This window comes from Pocillopora damicornis, chromosome 1 (genome assembly GCF_964200805.1).
Source record: "Pocillopora damicornis chromosome 1, jaPocDami1.2, whole genome shotgun sequence".
Classification (NCBI taxonomy): domain Eukaryota; kingdom Metazoa; phylum Cnidaria; class Anthozoa; order Scleractinia; family Pocilloporidae; genus Pocillopora; species Pocillopora damicornis.
In genome coordinates, this window is record NC_142670.1 from 9585374 (window position 1) to 9602405 (window position 17032).

The following is a 17032-nucleotide window of genomic DNA, read 5'->3' on the forward strand; positions in this document are numbered from 1 at the left end:
AAGGTGTCATGTCACGCAATCGAATCATCCGTCGACTATGAACATCGATGCTGCAGCCTCACGGATTTTTTTTTTTTTTTTTGTAATTATAGATCTACATTTTATGGCTAAATCGCGCAGTCCTTCCTTTAAATACAGAAGAGGATTTGATTAGCTAAGAACACCACGGAGATGTTCATATTTTCAGTTCGTTTCGTTTCCTTTATCAAATCACAGTAAGTACTAAAACTTCCGGAGATATGGTCGATTCTAGTTTTACAATAGAGACTAAATACATTTTATGAAATCAGATATTTGAAAGACAGACGCAAAGAAGAGTGTTACAAACGTTAACTCTTTGACTCAGTTGTATCCAATTCTGCGCATAAACTCCATCATCTGCTACCACTCAAGCAAACACAGTTTAGAAACCAGTGTAATTTTAAGTTTGGGAAAACGTGCACGACCTCACTTATTCCATTCAAGTCCAATCTGTAGAACTTTTATGCGCAGTTTTTTTTTATAGGGTCATTGTATATTACATGAAATTGTTTTTGAATATCAGTGTGTAAAACTTCAAATAACGTTTTGCAAATTTCATGCTGCGAATTTGAATATTTTTCAATAAACAAACGATATACCTCGAGGAGACGACAGCGCAACGAAAGAACCAAATCGCAGAACGAGCCGGCGCGAATCTAGAGCGCAGTCATTCATGCAAATATCGACATCCACAATAATGTACGTACCCCTGAGAAGTGTTCTCCGCGGATCTATTTGCCATTTTCAAAGCAATCTATTGGGGCAACTGCACGTGGTTCAACCTCTCTCGTCTGACAGTTCCTTTCATTTGCTTCCGTGAATTTGAATTAGATTATGGTTATCTTATGACCTATTGTTTTTTTCGGAAAATTAGCGGAAGAGAAATAGCAGGAGTCTGGAAGCTACCTAAGTTGGTGACCGCTGACTGAAGTACAGGAGATTATCAAAGATGGCGCGAAATGTCGGAGAGTGATGTGAACACATCACTATACTAAAATGGTTTGTGAGTCGTTTTAGTTCTCAGCGGCAGAATTTCGCTAAAATTGGTATGTATTGCCATACATGGTAAAATTTCCTCTGTCATGAATCTTTTATTTAGCACATGGTAGGTAATTTTACAACATGTTTTAACCAAGAGTTTCATTCCACTACATATATCTAACTCAAGGTATCTTTCTGGGCTGGAACATGAAAAATGGTGTGGTACTGTGTGTTAACTAACTTTGTAAGTGTAATTTTCAATAGTCTGAGTATGTCAGGGTAGCTGAGTGAGGCTGATAAGTTACAATGTTTGCCTTTGTTTTTTATCTTAAACAAGATCATAACATGAAGCAATTTTGTCTTAATTCTCTAACTCCCAAGATCTGTTTTCTAATTCTCCCCACTTGTTTCTAGACGTTTCCTTGTACATTTGTTATAAGAATTTGTTTTTAGATCAAGATAACAACTTTTTTCATTACCCTTTTGTTGGATATTGTAGAGATATTTTAGGGAGAAGTTACATGTTAATTACATCTGGGAGTTTAAGGGTTAAACAGTGTGATGTGATACACTGCTACCTAAATTTCACTGAAGTTTGAAATATCCAGGACTTAAGCATTCCCTACAAATTTGTTCAAACTGCAGTTTACTAATTCTGCAGAGCAGTTGCAATATAAAACTCTAATGCCTATTTCACAATTTTGACAAGTACTAGGTAATCTTTCATTTACTCAGACTGAAGGGAAAATGAAATTGTTGATTAACTTGAAAGGTGATTGATAAAGAAACATTGAGACTTCACCTTACTCAGACTATTTTCTCCACAAGCCTGGTGTAACCAACGTGCCAGCAATAAATTTTAGATAAGTTTAATTTCCTGATGACTGGACTGAACTCTTCTATTTACATGCCACTGCCAGTGGTTTCTACATAAAGTATTACGGACATAATACATCAAGAACAGAATGACTAATTATGAGATAGGAAATAACACAGGAAATACAAATAACAAGAAATAATTATGTATAACATAAGCAATACTAACAATAAAGGAAACATTTGTATCTTGACGAAAGAGCAATTTACCTGACAATTTGGGAATATGGCTGGCGTAACAATGTACTTGCAATTGCCTTTTAGCTCAAGCTCACACCTTTTTTATTTGCATGATCTGTGCAAAAGTCAAACTTGCGGACTGGGGCCAGGAGGGGGATTGGTTTCTACACCTGGTGTCTTCTCTCAATTTTTTGAGCTGGAAGAAAATGTCTTGTAAGAAAGTTTTACTCCAAGGAACAACACCCCCGTCATCTTATCCAGTTGTTATTGTTAGATCAAAAGAAGCGAATTTATCTCATGTTGTGTGAATAAAAATATGTAATTGTTAATTTGCTGGGCAGAGTTTATCAAGAGGTGAAGATGATGACATTGCCTGAAAAAAAAAACCAAAAGAAAATCAGAAGAGGAAGAAGAAAGGAAAAAACATTATTGACTCAGGTAATGTTTTAGGATGAACACGAACAGTTTCAAAAGGAAAAGATGTTGAGACTCTACACAAACTGTTATACTTCTGTATTAGTATTAATCGTGTTTTGTGCTGTACAGTGTCCTTGTCAATTCCAGATGCAATTTGCATTATTACCAAAACATGATATAAAAAGATTCACATAATTATACATACAACATCACAATGATGTCCTGACCTTATTTCTAAATTAATTTTACATCTCTGTTAGATTCTGATGAAGATCCTTTTCCTCCAAAAATCAGGTATGTGATTTGTTTTTTCAATTTCATTCCATTTCATACAGTTGTAGTTAAACTCTTTGACCCTAATATCAGCCCTGAATCAAGAGTCAAGGAAATGATCACCAACTATAGAAGCTCTTGATTATTAAACAAATTCTCCTTGTCAGCACCTTAGAAAATGCATAGAGAACAGTATGGAGAATATGCATACTGATGTCAGGTTGTATTCAGAACATGGTTCTCTTTCACTCGTCTCTGTTTCAGAAAAGCCACATCAGTAAAGAAGGAGGAGAGTTCAAAAGCTAAGAAAAGTAGAAGAGCAATCAGCTTAGACTCGGTTAAGGAAATTATGTCTAATTATTGAGGGTACGCAATACTTTTTATGTGAAAGGTGATATGAAGACTATATCTTCACGGGAATTGTGATTTCATCTTTTTTTTTACATAAATATATTTAATTTTCATAGGATTAACAGTTTTATTAACAGGTTAGAAAGAGTGAAAATATGAATTTGGTTTAATTTTTTTCCTTGGTTTTATTGATCTTCAAAATGTGATCATCTTGAATTTCATGTGAATGTGAAAATGTTTTGGATACTCTTCATTATAAATAAGATTGCCAAATATCTTTACGTGACTGAGTTCGACACAAGGGGTTTTTTTTAGCAGACTCTGCTTATTGATGGAGTGGGAGGGCTGGATAGGGAAATATTTTAGTGTGAGGTGAGCTTGAGGTACAGTGAGATGATATCAGTTTTTTAACATTGTATGACCTTTAACATTGCTTATGCATTAGCTTGCTAAAGAAAACAAAGCCATCTGCTTCATTCAGGGTTCAGCACACTTACCATTAGACCATTCTGCCTCAAATAGAATTTGAATATTATAGCACTTGAGTTATATTTTGATGTGGTTTCTACAGATGAGGAAGAAGTTGTGCCCAGGAAATTAAAAAAAGTCTGCCAAACAGACAGACATTGTAACTTCTAAAGAGGTCCAGCATGTTAAAGAGAGGTATCTTTCATCATTCTCTTTCATTATATTTGACATTTTAGTACCAAACCATGGTGTTCATTTAGAACATAAGATATTGCTCTGGAGAAGCATCTGGCTTCTTATAAAAATATCCAGCTAAATTTTGTTTCTCTGTTTGTTTGTTTGTTTGTTTGTTTTTTTCCTTTCTTCCATCAAGCATTGCAAATGTTAGACCTGTCATAGGACATTGCTCCTATGCTAATACATTTAACCCTTTGACTGCAAAGAATTACCAGCATCTAATTTCTCTTTACAATATCCCTCCTGAATCAAACATTAATGTGCATCGATTGCTTTTTTTTTGTTGAAAGTAAGTTATTTAAATGGTCTTCTTTCACTGGAGCTTCTTTTCAAGGAAAGATGATTTATTAAAACTTAGTGCGCATTGTGTTTCCTTTTCTGGTTTCTCCAAAATTTTAACTTTTGGATAGGCACGTGTAACACACAGGTGTCAAGGTTAAGGGCGCAAGAATAAAGGAAATGATCACCAACTAAGCTCTTGTTTGTTAAATAAATTCTCCTTGTCAGTACCCTCAGAAACACATAGAGAACAGTTTAGAGAACGTGCATACTGATTTTAAATGTGCTCAGGGTTGAAAATGAAAAACAAACAAACCCCAAAAACAACAGCAAAATAATAAAGACAGTGTCATCAAAGGTGAATTTAGTACAATGTTGTTGTGGTACTGAAATATTTAACACATGGATTGTTATTCTTGCTTCAGTCCAGTCAAACCTAAAGAGAAAAAAGCAACTTCTGCACTTGATTTCTTTGGTTCTACTCCGGTTGAAAGGGAATCCAGGAAAATATTTGCTAATAAAAGAAAACAGGTGAATAACTAACTACACTTTTTCCACCCACAATTTTTTTTGGAAAGAAAAATTCAGGCATCCAGTGTATTTTTAACAGTATTTCATGCATCATGCATTGAATAGGGAAAACTTCAAACCTCACCATACCTTGCCTTTCTATAAAATTCATGCATCAGTTAATTTTTGGGTGTAATCACACACCCCTTGTAAAACCCTCTGCCAATCTGTTATAGTTATATCAGGATGGTCTACAGTGAACACATACCATGTCACAAAATCAATGGGTACCAGTAGTGACCAATTGAGGAATAGTTCTGGCAGAAACAACACCATGGGCTGCCTTAAAGGAACAAGTCCTTTCACCTCCAAGATATTAAAATCAATTCTCTTCACTGTCTTTCACACATGTGTTATGAAAATATCTTTGAGAATATGGTGTTCAATCAAGTGATATCCTCTTGCCTGATGATTTTCTTTCTTCTCGTCACATTGCTGCTCAGTTGACTGTGAATTGGTATTATTGTGAGAAATTAGAAAATTGATCACTCTTAAGAGTGCAAATTTTAAGCTTGATCCAGAGCTTTAAGCCTACAAAATGATCATCCCTTAGTTCCCTGTTGAACCATCAATCATTTTTTTCGTTTTCATTTCCCACAGAGATCAGACCCAAAGTGAATAGAAAAGAAGAGTATAAAAATGAGAGAGAAAAAGAAGGAAGAGAAAATGGGAATGTCAACTATCACACAACAGAGCAGCCATCAAAGGAAAGAAAGGAAGACTTCTCAGAATCAAAGTATGAGGTTACAAAGCCTTCCCCTGAGAAGAAAACGGTTTGTAAGCCTTTTGATTACCATACTTTATTGTTGCAAAATTAATCATTACTATTAATACTTAATTGAACCAGCTACCCTGATACTAGAATGGATTGGATCTGATATGATTGCATGTGTAAGGTATGTGTCATTAATTAAGCACTTGAATAAGTTACTTTTAGATGAAACAGTAACATTTTATGACTAAATTTGGCTTTGTTTAAGATCCAAAAGCTTATTCAAATTTGTTAACTGGTGTTACATTTTGTATAATTATGTAAACCTGTCCTACTTAATGACACATTACTAACAATACTTGCAACACAACATTACTTACAATACTAACACTATTCAAAATACTACCATTACTGTACCTAGAATTTATACAAAAACAGTAACAATAGTGACAAAACTTTTAGGTACATTTTTGGTGATTTTAACTTTGACAATCCAGGGAGATGCTGCCACTTTGTCTCCATTTTTCAAAGCAGCAGTGTCTTTCGCCATTAACATTCCTAATTGGGACAACTCTTTCCTTGTGAGGACAACTCTTTGCTGTTAGAGTGTTTGATACACATGTAACTTTTATTCACTTCAAATTCTATTCATGGACTTTTTAGTAAGTACCAAAGACAACTCCTGCTAGCAAACAGGCTGCCAAAGCTGCCACAGTTCCAGAAACTCCATTTAGAGACTCAAAACCAAGTCCAAAGAAAACTGTTTCTCCAAAAAAGGAAAAAAAGATTTAAGTAAGGAAACTCCAACCCAAGGAACACCAAGGTGTCAAAATCAGAGGAAGTGATTGAAGTTCCACCCTCATCGGAAAAGAAAAAATCTGGCTACCGTGGTTTTATGGCAAGAGATGGTCCTAGGGCACTTGGTTCAAAGGAAATCCCTCAGGTAGGTTTCACAGACCAAGATCTGATTGTTAATTCTCCCCTCTAGCTGCTACACATTTTTCTGTAAATAAATAATGAGAGTTTGTTGTTAGATCATTATAACAACTACATGTACTTGATAAGTTTTAGTATCCTCATTACATGTTTGCTGGATAATCTATGGATATTCTCAGGAGAAGTTACATGTTAATTTCTTCCGGTAGTTAAATTATTATTATCTCTCAAGCTCTTTATGGTTTGTTTTCCATCCTTTCAAATTTTAATGAGAGATGCAAGACAAAGGAAAATGAAGATTATCAGAATTAAGGCTTATTTGGAAAATCTGCAGATACAGTTTACACAAAAAAATTGCAAAATGCATGCTTTGATTAACCCTTTTACTTCTGAGATGTCAATAGTAATTCTCCTTACTGTCTGTCATACAATTCTTGTAATGTTAGTTTGGAGAATTTGGTCTTGGATCAACTAATAATCCCCTGCTTGATTATTTATTCTCATCACTTGTCTGCATGATAATTATTGTATTGATATTGTAAGGAGAAGTTCTGTCTTGGTCACTCATTGGAGTTAAAGGGTTAAACAAAAAAATGTATTTTATCCTTTTACTCTCAGTTGTTGTTCAAATGTTGGTTCAGTGTCAGTATCTGAGAAACTGCCCTCCTACCCCTCCCCTAATCCAACATTAACCCTTAATTGTAAGCAGTTGACAGTTGTTGGGTTAGGGGAGGGGTGGGTGCACAGATGCTGACATTGATCTGAAATGTTTACGGTGTATCTACAGAGTTTTTTACTTTTTTGCCATTTATAACTTTTCAGTTTGGACAGTGTCAAGAGGCCTTCAAGGGAAGAATTAATTATTTGTCTACTCATCTTGAATTATGCATGCACTTGATAATATAATTTTTAGGAAGTGGAAAACTGTTTGGATGGACTGACATTTGTTATTACAGGAATCTTGGAGAGTGTTGAGAGAGAGGAGGCAGCTGATTTGATTCAAAGATATGGTGGAAAAGTTACCCAATCATTTAGCAAGAAAACAAGTTATGTCATCATGGGACGGGATCCTGGGAAGAGTAAACTCTCCAAGGTACATTGTAATGCGCAGCTCAAAAGAGAAAAAAAAAGAACTGTGAACATAAACATATAAGCTGCACATTTTCCCTAAATTTTTATAACAAATCTGGGTGCAGCTTACTGCAAATACACCTGGGAAACTTGCCACAAATTTGCATAAATTAACACAATTCATTGAGATTTGTAAGTCTGTATAGAAAACTAACAAGACCCGAGAAATTTACCATGGTAGAAATTTATCATTTTCTTTTTGTTGTTGGCCTCCAAAAGATTTCTTTTTTTTTTTTTTTTTTCTATGAGTATAAACTTATACTGTGGAGTTTGTTAAATGTTTCTTTGTTAAGAGACCTTTAACTGGTTTAAGGTTTTATTTCCTTCCTTGAATAGCTAAAGATTACTTGGCAAGAAACCTGTGGTTTCTTTGTTGTTGTTGTTTTTGTTGTTTTTTTTTGTGCAACTGATCACATAATTTGTTAATCCTCATTTCCCTTCTTCCATCTACTTAATTTACAGTGTCACTCAGATTGTCTGTCTGTCTGTCTATCTGTCTGTCTGTCTGTTTGTCTGTCTGTCTGTCTGTTCTTTTGTGTATGTTCATTCTTCCAATGACTGTCTTTCTATCTGTCACTTATTCTCCTTGTTCTCCTCTGTCCAGTCACCCACACGTCAGTTTTACCACCACTCTAAATTCCACCTTTAGGTTCATCTGTTGGATCATTTTACTGTACTTCCACCTGTAGATTTGTTTGTGTTACTTAAATTGAGTTACAAGAAAGTACAGTTTTCTTGTTTTTTATTGCTTTATTTTTTTAATCTACATAAGATTTTGACAGTAAAGGTAATTTTTTTTTTGTGCAGGAGAACCAAGTCTGTTATGGGTAGACAAATATCAGCCTTGGGCAGTGAAGCAGATTATTGGTCAGCAGGGTGATGAGAGCAACATGAGAAAGCTGATGAACTGGGTTGAGAGACTGGGAAAAGAATAGAAAGAAACCAGCCTCTAAATGTGAGTACACATTGATTGTCAAGATGCTTTTCCCTCAAATACATATACATGTAACTTCTCTTCAGGCAAGTATGCAAACGGTTCAGGCAAACTGTCAGAGAAAGCAGATGAAAAAGTTTGGGTTGTAACCAGATAGGGGGACCTTTCTAGGGGGGGGGGGAGTAGCAATTCTCCTAGTCACCTGATGCTACTGAAATTAAGTAAGCATAAGCAAGGTTAGACCTGTGGCTCTTGTGCTGACTTTACCTCTAACCCTTTATCTCACATGAGTGACCAAGACAGGATTTCTCCTTACAATATCAATACAATATCAATCAGACAAGTAATGAGAATGTAGAAAAATATCAATCTGGGGATAATTAGTTGATCCAATACCAAATTATCCAAATCATAAAAATTTTATAGCAGACAGTAAGAAGTACTAGTGAGCTGTTTGAAGTAAAAGGGTTCAGTGGATGAACCTAACCTTAATCAACAGATATTTTACATAGGACCTTAAATTGAGTTATAATGCGAATGTCGTCTAGCTTTTGGCTAAATACCTTTCACATTGAATCCAGATTGTTTCTTAATTCCAACATTCAGAGATACAATTTTTTAAACAGCTGTAACTTATGAACTTTTATGAATTTATTTTACTCGACAGTCACTTATACTTGTAGTTAGTATGTTAGTAGTGGAATCACAGTTTTAAACCTTTTTATTTTGCACAGCTTTCTTTTACAACAAAAACCAAGATGGGTCGTCCTTTATGGCAGCTCTTCTGTCCGGTTCCCCAGGAGTTGGAAAAACAACAACAGCTACATGTACCCTGGTTTGTGAAGAGCTGGGTTTTACGTACATTGAAATGAATGCCAGTGACACACGAAGCAAAAAGACCTTGGAAGAACACATTTCTCAGTCACTGAACAATAAAACCATGGATGGCTTTCTTACAGGTTGTCAAATTTCTGTAAGATTTGGAATGACTTTGATATTATTAAAGATACTTCATGAATTCTCCAGTCTTACTAAACTGATTTTCCTCTGTAGTTAATTTATTAGATTTCAGATGTCATTTTTCCTTGTATTTTTGGTCGTATTCGCTATACAATAACTTTTTGCTAAATTTCGCCTCAGGTCATTTCTTTTCACTCACCCGTCGAATTAAAGCTCTATTGGTCAACTTTTCCTTAAAAAATTGGTCAAGTTTCCAGGCCGACAAATCGCCTGCATCTTTAATAAGAAAATTTCCTTCACTATGCGTTCAGTATGTGTGTGTCTCATTTTTCCCTGTCCTGTCAAGACCTCTCGTATGGCAGTCCAGCGCCCTTCGATCACCCTAAGCAGGCGATGGTTTAACGACCATCACATCAGCAAAAAATAAGTATACTAAAAAAAAAATAGCATGTTTATATCATTGTGCTACACTCCGAATTAAAGAAAATGAAAAGTTAAAAAATGTAATATGAGGTCCTGTCCAAACTTGGCGTACAAATAGTGAAACAGCATCGCTACAAAATAGAATCATGGATCACGAAATAAGCAATGACACGATTTTCTGTTTCGAGTTCGATGAGCTCATATTCAGCTTCTTCAATACTGCTCGTGTTACCAAGTGCACCGTTTTGTTACACACTTCTGGGGCAAATCACATTTTCACAGGAGTTAAGGTGAGGACAGAATAAGTTAATAGCGACCGAATGCAGTGAATGAGATAAATGGATATTGACTAAAGATACAAATAGAAATAATTTGAAACATCAGACAAAAGGATGACAAAAATATCGATCTTATTTACTAGTCACGAACGCAGGATCGAATCCTAGACCATCGGATTTTACGATCTGAAGTTCTCACATATAGCTATAGATTTCTCGTTAATGATCCATGACATACAATGGATACATAAAGGATCCTCCTGCATACTGCTTAGATCATCAATGTCGAAAGTTTCATGTCTTCAAATACATAATGATAGAAAGGAAATTTCAAGCTCTTGCGTGACAAAGGAAAAAATCATTTTTAACCGACGACCGAAAAGAAAAACCCTATCCGTCAGATCAGGTTAAACTACAGATTAAATATCAATGCTGACATGAAGATAAACATACCAGACCTTGAGGTAGCTTATTTATCTTCCCATGACGGATTTACGAAGCTGCGGCATTTCTGATTCTAGTATCATGTGCGTCACTTGTCTGTGCGAACTGTTAGACATTTATTTATGGCCTCGCTTACTGCATCCAAACTCGGCTGACAATTCTAGAGCTCAAAGAGACAGAGAGCTACGGCCTCAGATTTCTCTTCCAACTTAAATACAACTGGTTCAGTAACAATTTATTCATAAAATTCTTATAAGATACACAGAGGGTTTCTGCACACAAAGATGCATGGAGTACACTGATTTAAAAAAATTGTGAATATCTTCCTCGGATATTTTTTTTTAAGAAGAGTACATATGGTATTCGCTTTAATTCTTTCCAAGACGCGAAACGATTTAACTATGCTTTTCTCTAGATACAACGAGAAGTCAAGTATTTTTCTTGCAAAAGAACTTTATTGGAGTTAAATGTATTGCAAGTATTCTTCAGGTGAGGAAAGATAATGAAGAAATATGTAGCATATTATAATCGAAAGACAAGAAAATTGGAAAAAATTTACATCAAGAATACATATTATTGATGTGGTTTCTTTAGCTTTGTATCTCCCTCTAGTGATTACACCGGACACCTACGCTTTTGACTGTAAAAATATTTAGGGCGCAATTCGCGGGAGTTATTTACAAAAAAAAAGCTTACCGTTATTATTTTTAGAAACTTTTTGAAGTTGTCACGGTGAGAGCGGAAGATGAAAATTTGAGAGAACTGTAACGCTAATGGGAAGATGACCAAAAACAAATGTGTATCATATTGAACGAGGGATATATTGAGCTGATCACTTGCAGAGAAATTGCATTGGTACAATATAACTCACGGCGTAAATTCATTCTTATCGATTCAGTTATGGCAGGGTGTAACATGTCCTGCTCAAAGAAGAAAAGGGGTTTTGCAGATGCGAGTGTTTTGCACTGAAAGAAAAAGAGCTGAATTTAAATCACAGAAATAATTAATCGCCATGGAGAGACATGTAAACAAGCAATAATCATAAAAAGAATAAAAAAAAACAAACAGACAAAAATACAAGCACAATACTGGGCATTAGATGAGGTTACATCTTTCAAACTCGTGAACATGTTACCTTCATTTTTTCATCGAATTGTTGTAAAGCAAAATATTATTTTTGATATTTTCAGGCATGTAGAATTAACAAATGACATCGTTTGGAGAATAGAAGGATTCAGAGGATAACAGTTTAACAGGTACAAATCAATTTTCATTCTGCCAAGGGCATACACCTGTCTCAAAACTTAGGCATGCTATGCATGCAAGAGTTATTTTTTGTAGGGTGGGTGGATTACTTGAAACATTGTAAGTGGTCTACATTCTCACAAAAGGAAAGAAGATTATTAACGCGGGAAAGAATGAAAATGTCGAATTACCTCACACACAGGTATTTTGTGGTAGATTATGTGTGTTGTGCGAATAAATGTAACCAAAAATAAACTGTATTGGTGCCACGGATAGCTGTTAGTACAAAATGTCGACAGCAGACTGCAGACCGGATACAAAATATAGACTGCAGAGTGAGTACAAAATGCAGACTGAGAATCTGAAGAGTTTCTACGTCTGGTATATAATAACATGTCATCTTACAGCTTACCGAGCGTCACGCAATCGCTTTTCCGCGATCAGCCTTCACGATTATTTGCACTATTGTGGAAAATTCCTGGCCCATTTCTTGATGAAAATCGATCGTAATATAACTTCAAGCCTTCAACATAGTTGGTTGGTGTGATGTCTGTACAGATTTTACCAATGTAATAAAAGTAGATGACGTGAATAATAGTGATGGTAAAGCAAGCTTAAAACGGCAACAATCGCCAGAAACTACAACGGATACACAGGGTATGAGTAAGTTTTATTGATTTTATGCGAAAAATCTTTATATTTCGAAATATTTATCGTTGTAAATCGACCATATTTCGTTCCCTATACTATTCCTAATAACGTGTTAAATAGGGCCTTCATCACGAAGACAACATCGGGCGAGCTCGGATTTCGTAATCGGAAATCTACCCGAGATGACCTCCTTCTGACGGATGTCGGAGTGCGCTTTCCCTGGTATACAGCTATTTCAATTTACGTTGTTGGATCAAAGCTTCAAGGGTACGGGACAAGACCGAAACGCGGTATGGGTAGATTAGAATTAATTTTAGGCTTTCGGGGTTGTCGGCGCGAGATGGACATGGATATCGGAGATCTTCGCTGTATGGACGAGGCATTGTTAATTTTGCTGATAATTATTCATTAAGATCCCATATTCCCCTTCGGTCTTGTCTTGTAGGCTTGAGGCCTGACCCGACAACGTAAATTGAAATAGCTGTCATCTTACATGTCATGTCATCTTACAGCTTTTCCGCGATCAGCCTTCACGATTATTTGCACTATTGTGGAAAATTCCTGGCCCATTTCTTGATGAAAATCGATCCTAATATAACTTCAAGCCTTCAACATAGTTGGTTGGTGGAAAATTCCTGGCCCATTTCTTGATGAAAATCGATCGTAATATAACTTCAAGCCTTCAACATAGTTGGTTGGTGTGATGTCTGTACAGATTTTACCAATGTAATAAAAGTAGATGACGTGAATAATAGTGATGGAAAAGCAAGCTTAAAACGGCAACAATCGCCATGAACTACAACGGATACACAGGGTATGAGTAAGTTTTATTGATTTTACGAGAAAAATGTTCATATTTCGAAATATTTATCGTTGTAAATCGACCATATTTCGTTCCCTATTCCTTATAACGTGTTCAAATTTTCAACGGTTCCCAGCATAACTTACTCTGAGTCACACAACGCGTGACGCGTTCGTGAATTAATCTTTGGCTCTTTCTCGAGACGTGACCTTGGGTCGCCTGTGACAAGACAATTGCGTAAACAATACTTAACATAATAACATTATACACAAAAAACACGGGATTTTGGATCATGTATTTATTAAAAAAGAATATCCATACAATTACAATGAAAAAAAACATAAGGTTCACCTTTCTGATCGTGAAATTAATACCATTCGCACTGTTATCGTAGCTACGTTCCCTGGCATCAAGTGAATCCAACATGGCGTCTTTCTTCACAAGCAGTTTGCATCCATTTGAATTTTGTTCTTCAGTCTCACGGCAGTAGTGTTGTTCAATAGATTGCATAGAGTCTATGCAGTTTGGTTTCAGATTTCAAATTTTGCTTTTTACAACGAGTTAACGTTTTCAACTAAGACATTGGCATACTTAGCATACAAGACATACAAGGCATTCAATGCTTTCATGGCTTTCAAGCGTACGCGATTCAGTCCGTTCCAAAATTACCGCTCTATAACACCTTTTTGTGTGGATTGGCCGCGAACAATACGACTTGTGTATGCGTCTATAAGTATTTTGAGCGTTTGCGCCATAATGCTCCAGATGATCGTAATCCAAACACATTGAAATACAAAACGACTGACAAAAGAGTTTTATGGGCAAAAATATAGTGTTCGTCATGTGACCCGGCCCTATCCGTGCATGACAACGTCAATCATCATCAAGATAGCACGCGTGATCAGCATGTGAACACCTCATTGGATCACAGTTAGTTGTCATGGTGCTGAGGGCCCAATGACCTCTGGGTACTATTGCGCAATTTTTCCATTTTGTGGCGGAGGAAAAAAAAAAAAAAAAAAAAAAAAAGACGACAAAAAAACAAAGGCATTTTATGACTGGGCTACCACAGGTATCCCAGTAATGAAAGATCACAATCTTATTTTTCTTGCGGCTGACAACAATCAAGGTTAATTTCAGTCGAATTTCCCGGTTTATTGTTATCAGATGTGAAGATATTTCAATGGTTTCTCTCATTTGACTGGTTTAATAGTCTGCACGCGATGCAATTTCCTAAAGCCTGAAACTCCTAGAAGTGATAAAACTTGTAACTTATCCTTGTAATATCAATACATTATCCAGCAAACAGGCAATGAGAATACTCAAAGTTTTATCAGGTAGAATTCGTTATCTTGGAACTAACACCAAATTTCTGTATTTACTTTGAAATGAAACATGTAGCAGCTAGAGGGGAGAATTAACAATTAGATCACGGGAGTTAAAGGTTTAACTGTGCGTGATGATTATGCGGCAGAAGCGCGTGACGAGCATGTGACAAAGCTAGATAACGTGACGTATATAATTAGAGCTCTCGTCAATATCAAAATCAGCAAATATCTCTTTGTAAGTTTGTAACAAAGCTCGAGGTTGAAAAAAAATTACACAATCCCTACGTTTCTTTTATATGGTAACATTCGTGATGTATAGTAATAATAACGGTAATATGGTTGTCGGTGAAATACCAGAATTTTTTCAGTATCCAAAACGTGACATCTCCACCGCACGCTGTAAATGTACCATTTATATCTTTACATATAAAGGTATCAATGTCGTCATTACAACCGGATTTATCAACAAGACAGTTTTACCTTCCATGTGGGCTGTTTTTTTTTCAATTGTATTTTTTACCTGAAGCTGAATTCAATTCTTTTTTAAAGAAAATAGTTCTTTTAATGAGAAACTGTTGTATTACAATGTCCGAAATTGAATTGATTTTTCGGCGAGCTGAGTTTCGGTGTAACGGATCTCTGTAATCGATGCTCCTATTTAAAAAATTATATTGATTCAAATTTTGAACCAATATCTTTCGAATAAAATGGATGATACATGTCGGCCTATCGATACAAATTTATCTGCTTGAATTGAATTATCTGTTTGAAGGAGTTAAAAGATGTCATGAACACTCGATGATAAAATTCGTATCCACGCGCAGTTATCTAATACCTCATATTTGCGTTTATAAAATAGTTAAAATAGTACGCGCGCTCTGATTGGCCATAAAATCATTTTACATGCTTCGCGTCGTGGTTTCCTACGCTTATCTCGTATTCTCCCAACCTCCCGCGTGTTTACATCAGGCTATATAAACACGGAAACCATTTTACATTTCTTCATTGTATTACTGGAAAAGTGTGAGCCTAAAAAAGGCTGTACATCGGCCAATTTCTATCACTACATTTTTAGCCGGGACCGAGACCAAGGCTTCGTCAGCAACGGATCAAAGGATGTATCACACGATAACTAAATATATTCATGCACCACGGAATTACCAAATGAATCTGCGAGTTTCGTTGTGATTTTTATTTTGTTTAGGTCGAATCTGTGACCTCTGTTTTAGACAAAAATGCTGGAAAAGCTTTTATTCATAGGACAAAAATATATTGTTCAGTTACGAAATTATACGAGGTATTCAACAGGCTACAAGCATTTCTTTATTTCCTTCTGTGGGGAATCAAAGTGGGAATCGAAAGAAAACACATTTTTCATTCTTGGGTAGCCGATCAGAGCACAGCTTTCCTGCTCGCTCACGGGTCCCACCTTAACGTATAAATAGCAGAAGACTTGGGAAGACGTGTCAACAAAAGTGGAAAATTTTAACCCCAGAACCACGATGACTATGATTTCTTGATGACGTATGAAAACTAAACCCCGTCAACGACACGATTAATTATTCTGGTCTTTTAAACGCTTTGGAACATCAATCCACCTCCTCGCAAAACTTGACACGATAATCGTCGACGGTGGATAAATTTTTGTCTTCAAATGTTCGAACTACGTATCTACAAGGGAGTTAGTAGTATCATTTCTAAGTGGTTATCTGTCAGAGTTCGGTTTTAGTAGATATACCTTTACGCGCGATGGCGGACTAAATGGGCACATTGTTTGCTTGTTTACACCGTGCCCTGGAAGATAAAACTGTGAGCTCAATGAATGCTGATATTAGAGCAGAAGCTTGTTCTGTATTGCAAGACCACCTCAGCAGCTTCAGGGAACTGTTCCAGATTTCCCATCCGCTATAATATTGCAAAAGATTCTCTTTTGATCAGCAATTCGTTCACAAATAATTTTTCAGTCTCATTTCGCTTTCAGTCTACTTCCTCCGCCAAATGCTCATGGCCTGGCAGTGAATTCACTCGATGGCCTACAAGATTAAGCCATGCAGGAGTCTGTGTGTTGCGCTTGGCTTTCAATTTGTTGTGGATGAAGTTTCTTGATAGCAAGAGTTTTGTCGAAAAGGACACTTTCCAGTGCCATCTTCTCCAGTCCCTCAAAATAACCTCGTATTCAGCGCCTTTTCTGAATTCGAAATGAAAAAATCGAGTACTTCCCCAACATAATTTGGAGAGGGACCAGCTCTAAATTTAGTATCTAAATTTCTTGGTTCCTTCAAAAAATAATTAATGAAGGAGTTTATTGACCAGAAGTTATAATTCTGTTAATAAAAAAAAGACTTTGTCCAGCAATTTTTCGATAGCTTTGAGGGACATTTTACACATACACTTTGTAGGAGAACAGGGTCAATAAGCGTGTTTCATCACGCAATAGGCTCGCGGGGTGTTGGTAGAATTCGTGACGGTAATGCAAGCCCTCAAAGGTGTTTCGGTTTCGTTTGTTGCATAATTTTTGATCCATGCTTATTCATG

The 17032-nt window shown here is 36.1% G+C and overlaps 1 protein-coding gene and 1 long non-coding RNA gene across 3 annotated transcripts in view; one reads left to right on the plus strand and one right to left on the minus strand.

Annotated features, from left to right (window-relative positions):
* Positions 1-9394, plus strand: part of LOC149051840 (replication factor C subunit 1-like) — a 362202-nt gene extending 352808 nt beyond the window's left edge. For both annotated transcript variants that reach the window (XM_089195088.1, XM_089195027.1), the window contains 2 exons: positions 8240-8387; positions 9101-9394. In XM_089195088.1, the coding sequence (XP_089051214.1) occupies positions 8240-8263 (24 nt within the window). In that variant the 3' untranslated portion in view covers positions 8264-8387; positions 9101-9394. The remainder of the gene's footprint in view (positions 1-8239; positions 8388-9100) is intronic.
* Positions 9395-13177: 3783 nt separating this feature from the next.
* Positions 13178-14430, minus strand: LOC149051861 (uncharacterized). Its single transcript, XR_016183528.1, has 2 exons — positions 13521-14430; positions 13178-13388 (listed from the first exon to the last, which is right to left on the minus strand). It is a non-coding gene; the product is annotated as an uncharacterized LOC149051861 (long non-coding RNA).
* Between the last annotated feature and the right edge of the window lie 2602 nt (positions 14431-17032).